The sequence below is a fragment of the Cokeromyces recurvatus genome (genome assembly GCF_025118155.1).
Source record: "Cokeromyces recurvatus strain NRRL 2243 chromosome Unknown BX663scaffold_1, whole genome shotgun sequence".
Classification (NCBI taxonomy): Eukaryota; Fungi; Mucoromycota; class Mucoromycetes; order Mucorales; family Mucoraceae; genus Cokeromyces; species Cokeromyces recurvatus.
In genome coordinates this window covers 1,698,458-1,719,302 of record NW_026251387.1, presented here as the reverse complement: position 1 = coordinate 1,719,302, position 20,845 = coordinate 1,698,458, and the positions used below count along the sequence as shown (strand labels likewise).

At 28.9% G+C, this 20,845-nt stretch overlaps 4 protein-coding genes across 4 annotated transcripts; 2 read left to right on the top strand and 2 right to left on the bottom strand.

The window, feature by feature from the left end:
• Positions 1 to 361: 361 nt before the first annotated feature.
• On the top strand, positions 362 to 1,854 carry BX663DRAFT_493043 (uncharacterized protein). Its single transcript, XM_051525307.1, has 3 exons — positions 362 to 478; positions 574 to 972; positions 1,057 to 1,854. Exons 1-3 carry the CDS (start codon positions 460 to 462, stop codon positions 1,662 to 1,664), a joined length of 1,026 nt encoding a protein of 341 aa, XP_051388103.1. The 5' UTR covers positions 362 to 459; the 3' UTR covers positions 1,665 to 1,854.
• A 772-nt stretch (positions 1,855 to 2,626) lies between these two features.
• Positions 2,627 to 3,328, bottom strand: BX663DRAFT_425768 (3-hydroxyanthranilic acid dioxygenase; the record flags this gene model as incomplete). Its single annotated transcript, XM_051522508.1, has 4 exons — positions 2,627 to 2,796; positions 2,859 to 2,939; positions 3,007 to 3,109; positions 3,167 to 3,328. The coding sequence occupies 4 exons, from the start codon at positions 3,326 to 3,328 to the stop codon at positions 2,627 to 2,629; spliced, it is 516 nt and encodes a 171-aa protein (XP_051388102.1).
• Positions 3,329 to 3,468: 140 nt separating this feature from the next.
• Positions 3,469 to 13,481, bottom strand: BX663DRAFT_493038 (uncharacterized protein; the record flags this gene model as incomplete). Its single annotated transcript, XM_051525306.1, has 38 exons — positions 3,469 to 3,767; positions 3,822 to 3,941; positions 4,075 to 4,113; positions 4,178 to 4,344; positions 4,413 to 4,653; positions 4,713 to 4,887; positions 4,962 to 5,246; positions 5,323 to 5,643; positions 5,719 to 6,039; positions 6,112 to 6,354; positions 6,415 to 6,519; positions 6,606 to 6,674; positions 6,769 to 7,020; positions 7,090 to 7,186; positions 7,243 to 7,343; positions 7,426 to 7,574; positions 7,661 to 7,853; positions 7,916 to 8,133; positions 8,200 to 8,337; positions 8,416 to 8,656; positions 8,724 to 8,860; positions 8,937 to 9,136; positions 9,209 to 9,378; positions 9,444 to 9,660; positions 9,746 to 9,942; positions 10,038 to 10,415; positions 10,470 to 10,550; positions 10,609 to 10,830; positions 10,887 to 10,997; positions 11,068 to 11,622; positions 11,680 to 11,704; positions 11,785 to 12,223; positions 12,396 to 12,595; positions 12,645 to 12,848; positions 12,914 to 12,993; positions 13,055 to 13,286; positions 13,355 to 13,386; positions 13,458 to 13,481. The coding sequence occupies 38 exons, from the start codon at positions 13,479 to 13,481 to the stop codon at positions 3,553 to 3,555; spliced, it is 7,194 nt and encodes a 2,397-aa protein (XP_051388101.1). The 3' UTR covers positions 3,469 to 3,552.
• A 6,435-nt stretch (positions 13,482 to 19,916) lies between these two features.
• BX663DRAFT_493034 (phosphoribosyltransferase-like protein) lies at positions 19,917 to 20,844 on the top strand. Its single transcript, XM_051525305.1, has 3 exons — positions 19,917 to 20,312; positions 20,409 to 20,651; positions 20,721 to 20,844. Exons 1-3 carry the CDS (start codon positions 19,929 to 19,931, stop codon positions 20,748 to 20,750), a joined length of 657 nt encoding a protein of 218 aa, XP_051388100.1. The 5' UTR covers positions 19,917 to 19,928; the 3' UTR covers positions 20,751 to 20,844.
• The last annotated feature ends 1 nt before the right edge of the window (position 20,845 follows it).

The window sequence follows — 20,845 nt, the reverse complement described above, 5'->3', positions numbered from 1 at the left end:
AGATAGACCTTTAACGTCTAGACAAGAAAAAAAAAAAGATATTGATTGGAATATATATACCTATAAATATGTATATATATTCTTGGATATAAAGAGCTAACCATGTTCTTTACATGTACACCGGGAATAATCAAATCGTATCAAGTTAAATAAATTATAAAACAAGTATCCTAATTTATGGAAATATGATTCATTTGTAGTAGGACGAAAAATAAGTAAAAATGTGTTATTAAAACCTTATTGCGCTCATCAGTAATCAATAGGTGCTACTCCAATGCCACAAAATAAAAAATGATTTCCAAGCTAAATAGTAGATGAAAAGCCATTGGATGGCTGATATTAAAAAAATTGTTAATAAGCAGTAACATGTTCTTAAAGCGATCATAATAATAGTTATTGAATCCATTAGGGTTTTTATATATCTTCTTTCTTCAACTACTCCTTTGACAACAACAAAAAATGCACTCTAATTATGATTGTAAGAAAGTAAAAAGATTACAATGTATTCTACAGATATATATGAACTCATATTAACGTATATATATATATATTCCTCTTTTGTTAATCAAAAAGACGAAATACATAATGATAGTGATATAGACGATCATTCAGAGAAAGATTCACTTCCAAAAGCATGGAGTGATCTTATTGATCCAGAGTATAAATTAAAATCTGATGGAATTGGATCAGGGAACTTACATAGAAAAGGACGTAATTATAAACCTGTATCAGAAGATATTATACTTAATCATCGTCAACATAATGCGCCCATAAGGAGATCAAGAGTAGCAATTAAAGAACATAAAAGATTAATAAAGCCATCAAGTAATGCTTATATATCTTCGACTATTAATACAAGAGATACGCATATAAGGTCATCAATCAATCTTGAAAATGAATTTTCAAATTCACGTTGGGGAGCACAACCATTGACTTCAACTCCCTTTTGGGAAGAGAACAAGCAAACTAATGGTAATTTATTGATAATTGAGACTAAATATATGTATATTATTTGTATATTTACTTTTACTTTTTTCTTTTTTTTAAAAAAAAAAGAAAAAAAAGATACAATGATAAATTCAAACTCTAAAGAAGAATCTTCATCTACTGTATTTAATCCTTTATATCATCATAATAATATATGGAAACCCCTATCCAGAGAAGAAAATCCTAATTTGAACTTCGATAAAAACCAGTCTTCAAGCGAAAGAAATGTAACAAAACCTATTCGTGGTTTATTGAATACGTTAGCTATACATAAACATCTTAATTTGCCAACAACGACTTTAAATCTTCAAAAAAAAAGTCCTTACTATTGTACTAATCAAGATAATAATACTATGTCATTAAATCCTAAACCACCAGAGATAGTAAGAAGGGATCAAACAAATAACGATATAAATGTCTTATCTGATTATCTCGGAAACTCTCTTGAACCTAGCACAGATCATGATCATTTTCCTGCTCCTTTTTTAAAAATTAATATTGAATTCGCACCTGGTTTAAGTTCAATGCTCTTAGTGTATAGAGATTCAAATGCCAAAGATTTGGTTGACACTTTTATTCAAAAACATAGACTAGAATTATCCAATACTGCTAAAAATAATATCATCAAAAGTATTCATTTTTTAATAGAAAAAAGGAGAATAGAGTTGATTCCTTAATGGAGAGTAAAGAAGTTAAATAAATGCAAATTAAATTATTATTCTTGGTAGTTTCCTTCCTCCCCCCCTTTTTTTATCTATTCAAAGAATGAAAGCTAAATCATATTCTTATAATTTGTCAACTACTGTCCTTAACTTGAAATTTATATACAAGCCATAAATACACTCGTATGTCTTTTTATTATCATTTACTGAATGTTATCCATTTTTCAACTATAAAAAAAAAATGAATTTATAAAGATCAGCTCTTTCTTTACTCCTGACTATAATAAAGATACTTTTGTATAACATACTGTCCGAGTGTTAATCACAATAGTACAAAAAAGAATATCATAATGCTAACCCAAATATGGCATTGACTCTCTTGACAGGTGACATTTTTTTTTCTTTTTAAAAAATCAAACTAAGCTCAGTATTTAAAATTCATTTATTACTTACAGACTTCGATCATGTAATCCACATGTTAGTTGGAAACTCTTCGTATACGAATCTCTGATAATCATTTTAGTTAATATCATAATAAAACCCGCTTACAATATATAAAATAACAACTTTTTTTCTTTACTCTTTTAAGAGAAATACAAACTAAACTATCTCTCTAGTAAATCCATTTAGTATAAGTCTCCATGAAATACATTAGTCCTAATACAATCATATTTTCCCCTTTGACTACCGCAAATCATTTCCGATATTTATATGTTTATTTTTTATTTGAACCCTCATTGGCACTGGGCAGACAAGGATAGCAGAATGAATGAATCTATCATATATATTCATATTTATACTCATCTTGTCTATTTGATTTTTCGAATTTTTATGAATGGAACTAAGTATTTCCAGGTTCCTTGTTTCTATTCAATATGTAACTAATACATGTTGAAGTTCATCTGTTATAATGTGTCGACTATTTTTAGTTCTTTACTCATAAATCGTGTATCAGATAAACTTTATTGTTATTATTATTATTTCACTGAATTTAAATGACCGCATTTTTTACAAGTTCGAAGCTCTTCACTAGCAGCAAATTTTTCAATAACAGGTTTTAATTGTGTGCCAAGATCTTCACAATAAAAGGATTCTTGATATACTATTTCCCGACAGTTTTCTTTTTCACAGTACCATCGTAAAGAATCTTATATAAAGGAACATGTTACACAATAAATACCTTAATTTTTTTTTTTTTTTTAATTTTACCTATCTGGTGGGGTAATCTAACTTTTTCAATAACTATACCAATTGTATCTTCAAATCGGACGGGATTATGAGGTACATTTGCTATAAAAAGAATTGTTAAAAGGGGAGGGAAGAAAATTTACTTTTTTTAAACTATAACATGACTTACGAGGAAGAAGAAACATGTCACCTTCTTCAACAATAATATCTTTAAATTCTCCATCATCAACAACTTTGATTAATAGCTTGCCCTTGACTTGATAAAACCATTCCTGATAATTTAAAGTTTAAGTATCATTTCTTTTTTTTTTAATTATTATTATTATTACTTCAGTCTCATTAATATGATAGTCTGTACGTTTATTTGGTCCTCCAACAATCATAATAATAGTATCTTCTCCTTTAAATAATAAGTAGTTATTTACTGGTGGTTGAAGTTTATCACTATTTTCTTTGATCCATTTTGGGAAATTGATTGGTGGTGAAAGCATTTTGTTTTTCAAATGAATTATAACAGAGTTTAAAGAAAAGAAAAAAACGGAAAAAAAAAAGAGGCAAGATTTTAAGTTAAAATTGAAAGCTATTTGCTCGTGACTTCGATCAAATAAAAGATTTGCATATACAGCATTAATAAGGGCAAATAATGTGATATTTATTATATATCAATGATTCATATATGTATATATTTTTATATTTATATTTATGATAAAATATTTTAGAGATAAGGCTGCCACCCTCTGTACATGACACCCAAAACTCGAGAATCGGTAGCAAGATTAATAAGGCATTTTACTTGTTCATTCACATTTTTACATTTATTTCCAATATTGGCTCGTATATCTACACCAGGAACACCCTTTGCAATACTTTTAATATTGTTTATCCATGGTTCATTTGAGTGGCCATTCATAAGCTCAGATACAATGATATCTATTATACCGAACATCATTAGTCATCTGTAGATAAAAATATATTTTTACTTACTAGCAGGATTTTCTCCATTTAATTTCCTTTTAGCGGTATCTATTTTCTTTTGTGGATACCATTCGATATTTTTGTCTATTGAGTAAGATGTCTCCTTGAGTGACTCATCATCTTCTTGTCCTATAAATTAAATCACTCAAAAAAAAAAAAAAAAAAAAAATGCATAATTCAATTATTCGTATACATACGTTTGTTTTTGTTTCGTTTTATGGCAATTTTTTCCATTCTAATAAAGGCTCTTTAACAAATACACTCATAATATTTAATAACAATTCCTTTTCTGCTTGAATAACTATCAATGTAAAGAAAGATCTCAGCATTCAACATTATCTATCTTGTTTAAAATTTATTCTTACCGCTTAATATATTTATCATTGCATCTTCCAATATGCCAGATATTCCTAATGGGTCTAATACTCCGATCAACTGACGTGTAAGTCTGAATGGAACAATCTCAGGGATTGGAATTAATTCCGAAGCTGCACCAAAAGCATATCCAAAATCAATAGGAATCAAACGTCCACTAAAAAATACGAATTATATAAATACAATTAAATCTTCTGTCTTTTACGTCTATATACATATATGTACCTCTTTTCATCTAATAAAAAATTGTCAAGGTGTCGGTCACCAATACCTAAAATATAACCATAGATAGAAATACATGCTATACTATAAGCAAAATCCTTCCTTAAAAATAAGAAAGCTTCTGGAGAAGAGGCTAACTGAAATAAGTAATCTTTAAGCATTGTATTTGGGACTGAGTTAGCAATTGCTTCAAAATGATATACAATCTTATCCCTTGGCTGTGCGAATGCTGCATAATATCCTCCTTATTATGTATTAATTTATTATTAGACCTATGATATGAAATCTAATTTTGTAACTTACTAAATTCGTTCTCATTTGGACGTAATGGATGATGGTTAGAAATAATCCACCGTCTATATTTTCGGGCAGCATTTTGCATAAGTAAGTTTGATTTATGTTTTTCTATACAAGCCCGTAAAGGTAAAGTATGGCTCACCCATTCAATCAAACCAAGATTAGATGCCATAGGAATAACCTAAAAATAAAATAAAAATAAAAATAAGAATTAAATGTATATCCAATGAATGGATAATACACTCTATTATTTACCTTATATGTGCTAATTTGAATGTTTTGGCTGGAGCAAAAAGCATTTCTTTTAATTATACTATTCATTATATTAAACAGTTGCTCTATACGCTCATCTAAGCGCAAGTCTTCACCGCCCTTGACAAGAAATTTATATTCTTTTTCATCTGTTCCATAAATAGTAATTCTTTTTGGCTTTCGCATTGAAGCCATCATCAAAATACGAGCGTCTATAGAAGCTATATTGGAATGTAGTTCAGGATAAGGTCTAGCTAATCCATGATATTGACCAGGTATTTCCAATTCCTATAATTTATTTATTTTTTAGTTTCCTTTTGCTATTTTTTTTTTCTGTTATTTTTTTTTTTGAAAGTAAATATACATCATCATGTTCAATATTTTTAAATGAACTCAACCACGGTGAGTAGGATTTTAGACTTAATCGATTTTTATCATTCGGGATTGTTTCTCTAATTTTGGTTTTATAATAATTGCCAAGTTCTTCTAATTGCTCTTTAGTAAGCTTTGAAATTTTGCTACCATTTTCACCAAAATAGCGGATAAATGTACGAGCATGACTTGCAGCTATCCTCTTGGGAATTGTCCCTAAACTTTCACTGTAGTTATTTAATACTAGTTGATAAAATTCTTTATATTTAGATTCAATAAAAATCTGTGGAGTATCCTCTTCAAGTAAAATAGACTATGTATATATGATAAATTACATCTATTTTTTTTTCTTTATAAATGCATATATATATATATATAAATTTTTTACCTTTATGTATTCTATAAAATCTTTGATAATGTGATCTGGATCAATTAATCGCTTTAATTCAATAGCAAATCGCTCCATGATAGGTGAACGGATTAAATTCATAATTCTTTCTATAACTTCACAAGTTTCTTTCGAAAGTTGACCCTTCTTTAATTCATAAAATTCACATGACATTTGGAAAGGATAATACAAAGCTTTAGGATAATCTTTAGCAATCCTTTCTAAAATTGGCATAGTGTATGTTGCAATAGGTGAAGCCATTGAAGATATTAATTGTGGAATCCATCTTATATATTTCCAAGAAGCATTAAGTTCTAATGACTACAATAATATGAAAAAAGAAAAATACTTATTAGCATTTTTTTTTAATATATACAAGTATCCTATACTTACACAAGTTTTGAATATTGGCCCTGATTCGGGGTATAATTCAAGCAGTTCAAGTAAACGAGGGAAATAGTCATTAGAGTCTTTATAACCCCATTCAATTGCATGAAAGTAAGATTTTATGACAATTTTGCAATATTCTAGAGGATTAAATTCAGGTTGAAGGATAGATACAGCATCTTGTAATACATGCAACGATTCATCACAATATTTTCCTAACCTCCATAAATATTCCGCTCGTTCAGATGTCTAATCATATCATATCTCAATAAGAGCATAAAAATTATAAGATTTTGTAAAGGGACTTACCTTGGTTATATTTAACTTTCCTACTTCAGCCAGAATATCATATCCTGTCTTTTCAAGATAGTTCACAAAGGTTTCTGCATTTTCGATGTAAGACTCCAAATTCTTCTTTTTTGCAATTTTTAAAAGGTCTCTTTTTCATCTTTTAATGTTCTATCAAATAAATCAGGATCAGAAATAAGTTCCTGTTTGACTATATCAAAGGAATTTGCTGTAATTATTCCCCATTTATAAATTTCATGCTCGGTAGAGTTTGTAGGCGGCTATTTATTTATTTATTTATTTATTTTTTTTTTTTTTTTTTTTTTAAAAAAAAATCAGAAATTCAATGTATGTTAACGAAACTATATAGCTTACCTTTGAAGTTAATGATTTTATAATTGCTCGCGCTATATATCTACTCTTTTCTTCCGGTGGTCTATTAAGACATTCATATTGATAATAGCGAATAAGAGTAATATCAGCTTCATAAGTTGCATTCATTTCTTTTAAAAGCTTTAATAGCTTGGAAAGAACAGTTAGATTGCCCTGCTCAAGCGCTGCATCTACTACAGCAGATGTAAATTTAATTTTTGCATCACAAAAGAATGGTTTCATATCGTGTATAATCTAAATATATTTTAATACATATACATCTATATTTATATATATATATGCTAATTATCTAAGATTAATTACCATTGAGTCCTGTTTGTTTAAATCATCAATAAACTCAAATCGAGTCTGAAGAATGTCATCCCATATATCCATACGGTCAGTTTTAATATCGGGATATCTATAGTATCAAATTGATCAATAAAAAAGTTATACAAACTTCTATAAAGTAATTACCTTGAAGTAAGAGTTTTTATAAAATACTCAATTTTATCCTTATTAAATTCACCATCCTCAAAATCTTTATGAAGCTTTAGATAATCATCTAGTTCGACAGCCTAAGATTTGGCAATAGTTAAAAAAAATAAATAAATAAAAAAAAAGAGGGTAATGTAAATTATTTTCAAATTAGTAACTTACCTTCTGCAGGTGAGCAAGTCGAGCTAAACGGCTTGTGTGAGCTAAAGGATGTAATGTTGTCCAAGACGATAACATAGCATTATATGCTTTGTTAATAAATAAACGTCCTTTATTATAGTTTTTACGCAATGTCTCGATAATAGACCATTCTAATAAAATTGGATCATTATTATTACCAACCATGCTCTTCTATATTTTCCTTTATCTGTTCATCTAACAAACTAATATTACATACCAAAAGCAAATCTATCAAGAATTTTTTCTTTATGTATTTCATTTTCATAAGCATTATCCAAGAAGCTATAGACAGGATTTATAGTGTCCTTATTCAAGTTCACTAATTCAGGACTTGCTATATTTACATCATCTAAAATCCATCCTTCCTTAAGTTTAGATGCACTTCTAATGAAATATTCGAGATAAGGATCCTAACATATTTGTTTACTATTAAATTCACACATGAGGAATATCGTTTCTATCATGACTATACCTCATTTTCTCCCCATAAAGAGCTCCAGTTACTGTGTATTTGGTCTTTAACATCCCTAGCAATAAATTCCCATTGTCCTAGTTGTGTTCGACAATAAAGCATTTGTTCCTGCCATAAATAATATTCAATATCTTCTTTCACTCCTGATTGTGAAACAGCTGAATCAAATTGATTAAAGGCTATAGCATAATCTCCTTTAATTTGTGATTTGATACCATCTATTTAGGGGGGAGAAAAAAAAAGAATATGAATATACATATATGATATGATATAATTAAACATACTTTTTGCAAACTCATTAGTTGAAACATTGGATAAATATATATTTTCAAAAATTTCTAGTTCATCAATATTTTGGTATAATAATGCAAGATAAATCCATTTATCTTTAGTTGGTGTTAATGTATTAGTCCTCTTTGCAGCTAATATTATACAATTATATCAAATTAGTCATTAAGAGAGAGAGAGAAAGAAAAAAAAAAGAAAGTATATGTTCTTACGTCGTTCATAAAAATCTCCATAATCAAGCTGTTTTTCAAGAATTGCGATACCAATATGGTGATTATAGCTTTTATGACTCACTTCTCTGAGAAGATTATTATTTATAGGCGCATTAAGTTCAAAAATGATACGTAAAAATGCACCAATTGTGGGAGTAAAATAAGATTGACTTATCTTCAAGTTTGTTTCTATTGATTTGAAAAAGGCTTGCTTGTAATTATTGCTTTCATCATCAGTCGCCTAACATTTTTATATAAAGGTAAATAACTATAATATATATATATATATTGTATAAATCAAATTTTACCATTTGCTCAAATTCATTGACTATACTAATCGCTAGACTACTATATAATAAACGAGAAATATTAAAATCTGCTGTTGCTAATATTTCGAGCGGTTGTAATAATTCTTTTCGACTAATTTGGACATCAGGAATTTCACCTTGAAAAAAAAAAAAAAAAAAAAAAAGTTCAAAACTTGTTAGAGTTGTCATTTGATATACGCATAATATGCTTACCAGCTCTATAAGATCTACTTAAAGTAACTTTCTTTTCCATAGCTTCTTTCCTTGTATTTAACAAGTGTCTTAATTTCTTTTGTAATTGCTCGTTACGATCAGCATGAAAGCGGCTGATAGCATTTTTTGATTGAACGAAGAAGCGTTTCGTAAAATAACGCTTTTCTTTTTTGATAGCCCTATTTTGAATGTTTTCTCCTCTATTTTTTTTTAATAAATAAATAAATATACACATTATTTAACTTATTTACACAAAAAAAAAAAATACTTACAAATGTGTTTCATCATCGATAGTTTTATCGTCATATCTTTCATTGCTCATACTTCCTTGGCTCGTAGGATTGTAAGTGGCTAACAAGGATGGACCATTGCCCTGTGTAGCACTGAACTCAAATAAGCTTTGCGTTTTTCTCAATTCGAACTCCAAGTCTTCTACATTCAGCTAAAAAAAGGAAAAAAAAAAAAAAGAAAATTAGAAATGGCTTTAAGATTTTTTTTCTATTTTACCGTTTTAGAAGAGGTGGAAACAAACATAGGAGTCATTGATGAAGTGCTATACCATGAAGTATCAATTTTTTTATAGCCTACATCATATTTGTTTTTAGTATCTAAGGGATTTTCAAAAATAGGTTGATTGAAATCATAGGTTTTCTTAGTATTGCTTAGAATCACTCGAGTAGCACATAATAGATATATGTCCTCTGTTTCTTTTAAATACATATTGCTAAAAAGGAAGAAAAAAAAAAGAGAGAGAAGGTATTCACCTATTATTATATTATCTTTTAGTAAAATTATTTGAATTATTTTACCTAGTAATTTTTAATAAAGTTGATAGAATATCATCATCAAGTTGAAATTCTGATTTAATAAAGTCAAACATATCTGCTGCTATTTTCTCATCTTTATCAATTAGCCCTCTATAGATCCGAGCTTTTGCTGTTTGTAACTGAGATCTGTTTAATTTTCGACTTTTATAGGCTTTTTTCAAAAAAGCAAAAAATAGAAACTAATCATGTTCACGTATATATCATTAGCTTAAACACCAAGTAATCATTTTTTTTTTTTTTTTTGGTTATATATATGCATATATAAAAGAATTACCCTGCATTCAGTATTCTTGTGATTGGGAAATACTTTTTCAAGTTGCTTAAGATGCAAATTTAATTCTTCTCCGTCTACGGAGTCAAAAAGGGTGTTTAAAGCCTTTAAAGAAGCTAACTGAAGATTCTCATCTCTGTTAGTTAACATTCTCGATAAACCAGCACGTCTTAAATAATAGTAAGTTGTATCATCATTGTTCCAACAAACACTAATAAAGTTTAAAGCTAAAACCTTCTCATCTGCATTAAAATGAATCAATCTTTGAGTAACAGTAGACAGTAATTCTTTTCCTAGTTCAAGATCATGGAGATATATACGATTCATACATTTCAGAAAATGTTTTGCTGAATGGATTCCTGAATTGCCTAAATCAATAAGCTTTATATATATAAAATAAGTACACAATATAAACCTGTATATTTATATTTATACCATTTTTTTGAATATCGAATGCAACTGATCTGACAAAGGGTCGTTTTTATCTTTTAAAATTTTTAGTGTCCAACCCATAAGCTACAATCATAAATAATACATTAGTTTAATACAATAATAGAGATCACGTAAGATATACCTCAGCAGCATCGGATGAAATATCCATACTTTTCCTATCTTTATAATTTATATTTTTTGCCATATCCGTATAAAACGTAAGCTCTGATAAACCCAAAAGGTCTCTATCATAAGGATCATAGATAGCTATACCATTGCCATATATTATACCAGTAATTTGAAGCCCAATAATATTTTTAGCTTCTTCTCCTTTGATATGATGAAATTGTTCGTATATAGCCCTCTATTTAGCAAGTTTTAATACATTGTCAAAAAAAAAAAGTTGTAAAATAAACATACCGTTGGGACTGCACAAAACTTGCCGTAATTTTCGAATATACCTTTAATTATCTGTATATTACTTTTCATAATACGAGGTGATTCATGGTATGCATTTTTTATCAAATATTTCTATACAAAGGAGGAGGAGAAAAAAAAGTGAACTTTAGAACGAGTTGAAGAGTATTTTAATAACACTTACTAAAAATCGTGATAATGAGAAATGACACTCTCTTAATGTAGATAAAGGAATTTCAGATTCTCTACCCCATACAATCAATATAATACATAAATCCTGGATCAGATAGTTGATAGGTGTCCCAAACATATCTCCTTTAATAATGAAATCCATTAGAGGTCCGATCCAATGTCGAGCATATTTTTCAAAAGCCAGTGGAAAATTAGTGATTAATTTTACAATATAGGCTTGAATAATAATTCCATTGTCCTCACTATATCCTTTTTCACTATTAAATGCACCTAATAATCCTTTCATCCATGTTGGCATAGTGTCAGGTGAATAGTTGTTAGGACAACACACTTCATTATTTAATTTTTTTACAACTTCTGTTAGCGATCTCATAACCGAATTTTGATTTAATATATCAACTTCAAATTCTTCATCATATTCCATATCGTTAAAATCAGTTTTATCTGATGTTTCTTCCATTTGAGTATCCTCATCGTGCAAGCTATTCAAATATTTATCTTTTGCGTTTTGCTCCTGTTTGTCATGCTGACTTTCTTCAAGTACCATCTATATTTAACAGTCTCATATTAATATAGAAATGAAATTAACGTTATAGATTATTACCTCTGAAAATGATGATTGTGTTAAGCTAATACATAAATAAAATCAAATTATTAAATATTATAAACAAACTCTCTCTCTCTCTCTCTCTTATAAATGTAAACTAACCTACTACCAGTAAGAGCAATTGATGACATATATGATATATTACGTTCTTCGTTGTTTGCATTATAACCCATTATGGATTTTATACCTTCAAGCTTTGATTTAATAAGAGGTTGATCCAGTTCCAACTTCAATGATAAAGGCTGAGTGATATCTATAATTTTACGCCATATATAGCTATTAGTTCTTGATTCTTCGCAGAAGAAACTATTATAAAAATTCTCTTTATCCGCTAACAGTAATGCAAATGCGGCTGTCGTATTAAATACAGCCTGATTATATTTTAACTGCGCATTCCAATGTTCGCTTTTTTCCATGTTTAAACTTGGTGAAGCGGTTCGTAACATAGATGTAAATGTAGAAATGATATCAGATTGTAGGTGCCTTTTCTCTATATTCTCTTCGGAATCCAGCCATATCTTATCAATAGGCCTATTTTTATCTACAATTGTTTTAGGCAACAATTCATAAAAAGCGTATAGAAAAAAAAAAAGGTAGATGGGTTAAGGATATATTTGTATAATACAATAAGTTAGTGCAATTCTAAGTATATTATCTCTAATATATATTTATATATATATAAATATAAAAGGATATTTGCATCAATCGTAGACAACATGATTTTATAGTTAATTCAATAGGCTGGTCCTTGATACAATCTGTTAATTTCTTCTGTACAACGCCCATAATAAAGCTAATATTTCTCTCGTAAAATGAGACTAAATTGTTTTCATCCGAATTTGTAAGCAATATAATAACTACATCTAAAAGGCTTTGACGATATTGTAGTAGATAATTTTCATCCTTAAAGATACTATAAACATAATTAAGATATACATGTATATGTATACTTTCGGTTTTACCTCAAACAGGATCCAGTGACTTCCAAAAAGCTTTTCTTTCCTAAGGTTTTTGAAAATTTCTCAAGACTACGTTTGATAGCTTCTTCATGTGTATGGTTTTCCAATTTTGCAAAGGTCGACAATAGCAAATTAAAGATAACCACAGACTTAAAAGTAGTCATGGTCTCTAAGAGTTTATCTAATATAGTTATAAACTCATTATATCTATATATATATTATTTTGTTAATTTAAAAAAAAATCCCCTAAAAAAAAATGACATAGCTAATACCTTGTTGTACCTTTCTTGAGATAATATTTACTTTGATCTGAGTAATAATAGTCAAAAAACAAACTAATTTTTTCTTTTATCTATATTAATATAAAATAGCAGGGTTAATCATTTGTATTTAAACAACTAAATAAATTTTACTTTTATAGTGAAATCATCATCTAGACATATAAACACTGGGAGTAAATCCAATGCGTTATTTTGAATTTTATGAGTTTGCTTTTGATCCAATAAATTGATAAAAATATTCCATAAAATATTAAAAATAGGCTTTCCCTTTGGCCTTGTTGTAAGTCCTGGATCAGCTCCGAATAATGATTTTAACAAAACTATTAAATCAAGAAGTTGATCATCTGTTTTCCAATGTGTAGCACTATAAAAAAAAAGAGAGAGAAAAGAAAAATTAGAATGTTTCTACTTTAAAATAATTCAACCAGTTACATCGAGTTTAATAAGGTTGGATTCATAGTAAGCTATTTAAAAGTAAAGTATGAGCAAGAAAAAACAAACATGCACACAATAATCAAAATATTTAGTGGCTTACATAATTTGATAAAGTCCAAATCATTTTTCGATGCTGAATTCTGTTGTTTTTAAGAAATTCTAACAATAAAAAAGATAGTTGCAAACTAATTTAGACTCTATATTATCCACGAAGATTTCAGAGAATATATCAAAATGATCAGTGATACATTTAGCCATCTTTAAAAAAAAGTACAAAATCATATTAATCTTCATTGATATCTTTTTTTTTAAAAAAAACGTTACATATTCTTCATGTCTTTGAAATATGTTTAGTTTCTCCGAGTCTTCTAACTTTGCCAACGGCCCAACAAATGCCTAAACATATTTAATAAATTTTTTTATACTTTTTTTTCTTTCAATTATAGGTCTTAACTTACCAGTAATTGTGATGCAAAAGATTTTACATGGCCTAATTGATGAAAACTTATTGTGATGGCATTGCCTGTGTGTTGCAGCTCAAGAGGATCATGAACTAATTCACAGTCTTGTAAATAACGATCGAATAGCTTTACGCAATACTGATAGGCACTATTCGGGTAATTACTATTCAATGCATTTGCCTTTTGACATATTAAATCGAAAATATTCAAGGATTGAAGAAATTTTATGCCCTCAAACGTTTGAGCTACTTCTATGAGCGCTGACCGTCCTAGAATATCATCAATTGTATTATTAGAATATCATCACACAAATACACCCTCATTTTCTTCTCTCCTCAAAATAATAATAATAAACATACCTAAATTATGTGCTAAATTTAACAAAAGATCTATCTTTGGATCTTGTAATATCTTGCCGAGAGAAACAGCCAAGGCATCTATAAAACCAATGGACGATTTTGTCTTCATGGTGGTGATAAATTGTTTTGCAATATCAAATATACGCTTCATATCTGACTGAGTAATCATATTCTTTTGATACGATTGAATTATTTCAGAGACTTGCTTAGGTAAAATTAAGGCCCTTGCAACCCATTCCGTAAATTTTTTATGCAGCAAAATAAAAGAAAGCTTCTTCTCTGCATATTGAAGAGACTGAGGGGATTTGTATATCAAGTCGATCAAATAGATCAACCTTACTGATATATATGCATATACTGAAGTTACTTTTACTTTCTCACTCATATTAGTATAAAATTGTTCAACATCCAAATAATTTTGAGGGGAATTCTCTATAAAGAAAGCTATAGCATCGAAAAAGATCGACGATGGTAACTGGATTAGGTCAACTGGATCCATGATTTCGCATTCAATAAGCCAGATATAACCATCTATAGTGCAATTTAATTGCTTAAGCCAATGATGATAGACATCTATAGGATGTTCTCCTACAGATGCTTTTAAAGGTAGATTCAGTCGATCCGTTTCGTATACATTGATTAATAGTGTATTAAAAGAACTTTGACGCGAAAGCCATTGCTTACAGCTCTTAATATCAGGCAGTAGCACTGCAAATTCAATGAAAAGATGAATACAAGTTTTAGCGTAAGCACGTTGAGGTCTTCCACTTTCTTTGAATAACCATTGTACTAAGCAATCCATATCTTTGACTCCAGGGTGCCCAATAAATGGTCTTTGTGAATTTTCATTCATAAAGACTTGGGACTTTTCACAAATAATGCGCTTGATATGAGAGATTGCTTCAATAATTTGATCTCGCGTTCCAATTGAGGGATGATCTGTTTCTGTTATTCTTAAACTAAGTAGGAACTGTCCGAGAATTTCGAATGTATATATACCAACTAATCTTGGTTCTTCTCGATAAAGTCGATATATACGATTAAATACTAAAGCAGCACCAAATCTTTTTGATGCACTAGGGCTGTTCATTAGGTTATATAATCTTTTGAGTAAGGATTCAATATTGTGAACAGAATTAGTTGACTGACTCGTTTGTTTAATTGACCATTTTACGAATTCTTGAATACATTCAGTGCCATAGTCACGAAGACCTGCATCTGTACTACAAGATGCTTCTAATAGTGCTTGCAACAATACAATTGTCTCTGGGTTTTCAGCCTGAGCATTATTTGTTAGCCAATGGATGATTTGTGAATTTAATAATCTATAAATATCCCTTGTTATTTGATCAGGGTCAATAGCCAAGTTGATCATGACAGGGAAGAGACGTATGTACAGTTTGTGATAATCAGACTCAGTTGGATCTCGTGTTGTTTGTGCTTTAAAAGCTCTATCACCAATCATATAGATAACTAATCCATGTAATAATTCACAGGCAGCTACTTTCACTTGTCGATCTGGTGAAGATTCAGCGAGTTCACAAATTCGTGGCAAATACTCATCAACATATATATCCACTTTTGTATTCATAAACGGCACACGTAATTTAAGTTTTTTAGCAGAATCCCATGCGAGCATTCCATTATTTTGTATAGAATCATTACTTTGTAAAAGAAGTTGCTTATTCTTACCACCTAATCTTCCTAAAAACTGCATCATTCGTTTCTGAAGCTCAGGGAGCCCAGCATAGTTACGTTTTATAACTCCAATTTGATCCGATGTCATTTTTGCCTGAACAGCTTGGTATTTACGCTGTGATGCGGTGGGTGTATTGTACTTTTTTTTCTTACCTATGTATTCTTCTTCTTCAATGAAGGAGACATCACCAATAAGAAGATATTCATTGATATAGGGCAAAATTCGAGATAAAAAATCTGAATTAATATCAAGATTGAGATTAGGATCCATTAATTTGTCTATACTATCAATGGCAATAGTAGCTAAAGGATGGTACGTGATGCCTAATCGTAAAGCTTTTTCAAGAGGTATAGTAAGCTCTTCAATATTAAAAAATTCAATCGGATAGGCCAATATTAATTGAAGACAAGATGCTAACAATTCATCTGTAAACTGTTGAAGTCGATGCCAAACTTCTTTTAGATATTCATAAAGTACAAGATATGTTGCATATTCATTTGGCTATGTAAAAAAAAAAAAAATCATTAGTATATCTTATGAATCCAATTACTTCACATGCATATTAATGTAATTTACCTTTGACATATTTTCTTTTGTAAGTCCATTTTTTTCATTTAAAAAGTATGATTTACAGCCCTTAAAAAACTGGATCCTTTCACATACAACCAAGACCTCAGATAGCATCTTATAAAATCCACTCACTAGAGGATGAATGATACTTTGATCAATCATGGTTGTACTGAAAATATAAACCCAATGCGTCAACCTCATATTATCAATCTCTTTTACTACAATGCACCAGAAATCTATGAGATTTTGAAACAAAATAAAATCTTTTTGGTTGACAGGCTGAAGTGATTTGGAAACAATACTGGTATTATCTTTAACCTCTTTAAATTCTGAATCATCTGTTCTGTTTTTTAATTTTAGGTTGAATGATTGAATGACTTTCATAACAGTCACTATAAAAGAATCATATAATGCTTCTGTAAGATTTTCTGGGTCCACAATTGGCCTTTGTTGATAAATTTTATATGTTTCTTCTTCTTCTTCTTTAATTTCATCTTCATTTTGTTCTTCTTGATCACTATCATTTTTTACTTTGATTTGTGATACTTCAGAATAAGTTTTGCTTAATATTATTTTCCAAAAAAATACCAATTCCATATAAGCTGGATGGTCTTCTTTATTAGGTGGGTGAATTGTCGTACAAGTACATATCAACGCTTTCTCGACTAAATATTTTCATTCATTAGATATTCAAGTTTGGGGAATATAAAACTTACAGAGGTTCTCCGCAAAGTGTTTAAAAATTCCTCCACCTTTCTGATAGAGCATACTTAATAATTGTTGAATGTAAACGCTACCTATCCTTCTGTGATAGCCAGACAAATGTGGAAAACTTAATATGAATATATCACACATTTTTTGAAGATTACCCATGAGTTCTATAGGTATAATATTAAATTCTTCAGCAAAAGATGTATATGATTTTATAAATGCTGGAAGATGTCGAATATACTCTTTCTGATCTGTGTTGGCTCTATAATAATAATTTGCATTCAATAAATAAATAAATAAATAAATAGATAGATAAAGCGCACAATAGCATACACTATATTCAACTTACTCGGAATAGAACCAATCACTAATTTTGACTAACATTCGTCGTAGTTGATCTCTTTTTTCTTTTCCTTTATCTTCAGGCAATTTTGAAAAAATTTTGGAAAAATAGCCCACACCACGAATAGCTACAGAAATTTTATACAAGTTTTCCAAGTTATCAGCTACTTCAAGGATTTCGTTCAATTTAGTCATAATTTTCTGTAATAAATAAATTAATCTCTTGAAGATAATACATACATACATGCATATACATATATAAAAAGGAAAAAAAAAGGGGGAGGAGGAGGGAGAGGGAAATATTAATAATCATAGTTAAACCTACATTAAATACATCATTTTCCCGAATGCCTCCAATATTATAATATAAAACGACAGATAACTAAAATTGAATAAAACATAATATTAATATTGCTTGATATAAATACACTCTTTAGGTAATTGCACACCTGTCTAAAAAATTCTTCATAAGCTGCTAACCCATATCTACATGCAATTTGATTATGATGAGAAGCCCAAAAATTTAAACAATCATAAAGCTTTTCACTATTATATAAAAGTAGATTGGAGAATAGAGTTGAGTGTTCTTTAAATAACATTAGAGCAGAGATAGGTGCTGCATATCGATTTGTATATGTATAATCTCTCAAGACTTTGAAAATGAAATTAAATAGAGTATTACTATCATTAGTTTGAAGTAGAACTGATTGCTCATTTCGATATAAAATAGAATTTAGGCAAGTTAAATATCCTGAAATAGTTATAGCCTCTGGTTTTGAAGAAATATTCAATTGATGCGTCAAGTTATCAAAGCACCATCTTTTCAATTTTTTAATTTGAAGTTCGTCAACTACATCTGGATAATATCTAGCAATGGTACCTAATAACTCGATCACCTTTGCTTTCACACGAGCAGGTGTCTTTTGTAATGTATATTGATTACAGAAACTATTAACAAAAAAAAAAAGAAGGCTCTTATGGTAAACTTTTTTTTTTGATTATATATGATAAAAGATATAGTTAATGACTCACCTAGAATAGAGTGTAGGAACATTAAATTCTTGAACATTATATCCATTTCTGATATCCAACATGACTTCAATAGCTTCAATTGCAGTTGCTTTGGTAATTGCATTGCCTTTTTTCAATGCTATTGTTTGAAACTGACTCTATTAAAGGGGGGAAAAAAAAAGATAAATATATTCTGCATAAATCATCTTTTAAATTTTCTGTAAATTACCATCAAATCTTTCGAGTACTTTTGTAAGCTTTTATTTGTTTTTCGTCTTTTTAAAAAAGTACAGAGGGTTTTTAGTATTTCAGTTACAGCAGTAGCAAGATCGTCATTTGTAGTATCTCTGCACTTGAAGAAAAAAAAGTGAATAGGTCCATCATGTTTAAACAAAACTGAAGACGCATTATCTATCAAAATAAAGGATATATGTATATTTTTTTTTTTAAATCTCCACCTTTCTCTACTTTAAAATTTACTAAGCTTCTAACCTATATTGTCCTCAGAAATATTAGATATTAATTCATGACCAATATCTTTAATTGTTTGCAACACTTCTTCGCTGTCAATAGAATTTTCACAACTGTCGTGTAATCTTTTTGCGTAATTCTCAATTCGTCTTAATTGTGACATTTTGAAAGTTTAAATAAAATAATTAAAAAAAAAAGAAATGAAATAAAATTTCAAACACACATACACAAAAAAAAAAAAAAAAAAAAAAAAAAAAAAAAAAAAAAGAAAAAGAAAAATTTATTGATTACAGTCCCGAAGAATACATGGAATTGAAAGAACTATCCTCCCAGACCGAATACATAAAGGATTAGGAAACAAAACAAAAATAATAATAATAATAATAATAATAATAGTAGAGTAAAGGTAAATGTAAAAATAAGTGAAGACTGGACGGGTTAAAAGTCGGAGTAGTGCTGGATATAATCGACCGCATAGAGAACAATAGCAGTGAATACAGATCAGTATTGTTGTTGTATGAGTAGATAGTAGGGCAATTTATCTATTAAATATTAAATAAGAACATCAATAGCATTTCTGGGCTAAAGGCAATTATGTATGTTAACATTATAGAAAAGGAAAAAAAAAAGACATGGACAAAATCGAGTAGATTTCTCAAGATAATAAGGTAAAACAAACTTAAATATAGTAGCTACATTTACTATTTTTTCACTGTTGTTCATAGGATTGAATCGTAAGTTATTCTTTCGATAGCATCAAACAAATAGCTTTATTTTTAAACGAATTTAAACTGAATTTTTCGAAATATGTCACTTTTTTTTTTTTTTTTGAAAAAATTCGGTAAATCTCATAAAATGCAGTCACTAAATAATTTTTAAAGGTTTCTGAATCCATTTAAAAAATATTTTTTTCTTCTTTAATATTACTTTTAATAATTTAAACTATAATGCCAATGGACGCTTCTCAATACATTGACGTAACAACCGAAAAGAATCACTATTCTCTTGATCATTTTGTCATTCCTTCTCATTATGAAAGAGATGTTTCTTCCATTCTTATTCCTCATGGTGTAATTATGGACAGAGTTAACAAATTGGCACGTTTAATTGTCGACGAAGCCAAGGGTCCTTTAGTTGTTTGTTGTATCTTAAAAGGTGGTCATCAATATTTTGCTGATCTTATCAATGCTGTAAAAAAATTAACCACAAAAAATGGTGAGACTATACCTTTGAGCTTAGAATTTATCCGTGTCAAGTCATACAAAAATGATCAATCAGAAGGTGTTACCATGTCCATTACTGATGAAGAATGCAATGAATTTAGAGGAAAGGTATGTAAAGAAGAATAAAAAAAAATAAAAATAAAAAATAATATTAATAGATAAAAGAGTATTAAGACTATATTTCTTCAATACTTTTACCAATAGAACCTTTTAATTGTTGAAGATATTATTGATACTGGTGCTACTATGGTTCAATTGCTAAAGAAGTTGGAAACATTTGAACCAAAGTCAATTAAAGTGACCAGTTTGTTAATTAAGAAAACTCCCAAGAGCAATGGTTATATACCTGATTATGTTGGATTTGCTATTCCTGATGCTTTTGTTGTAGGTTACGCCTTGGATTACAATGAGTATTTCCGTGATTTAGATCATATTTGTGTTATTAGTGTAAGTATTTATCATTCTTCTTGATAAATTAAGTGATACTGAATTGTATATATACTTTCTTTTTTGCAGGATGAGGGCAAGAAGAAGTATGCTATTTAAAATGTTTATTTGTATTGCAATTAAAAATCCTTATAGAATTTAAGCATATTTAATAAATCGATATTAAAGTTTATTATATATTATATATTTTAAAG

Coding starts and splice junctions, on each gene's coding strand:
- BX663DRAFT_493043 (XM_051525307.1), top strand. Junction 973..1,056: donor AGAGAACAAGCAAACTAATG/GTAATTTATTGA, acceptor TAAAAAAAAAAG/AAAAAAAAGATACAATGATA.
- BX663DRAFT_493034 (XM_051525305.1), top strand. CDS start 19,929: ATGCCAATGGACGCTTCTCAATACATTGACGTAACAACCGAAAAGAAT. Junction 20,313..20,408: donor GCAATGAATTTAGAGGAAAG/GTATGTAAAGAA, acceptor TTTTACCAATAG/AACCTTTTAATTGTTGAAGA. Junction 20,652..20,720: donor ATCATATTTGTGTTATTAGT/GTAAGTATTTAT, acceptor TCTTTTTTGCAG/GATGAGGGCAAGAAGAAGTA.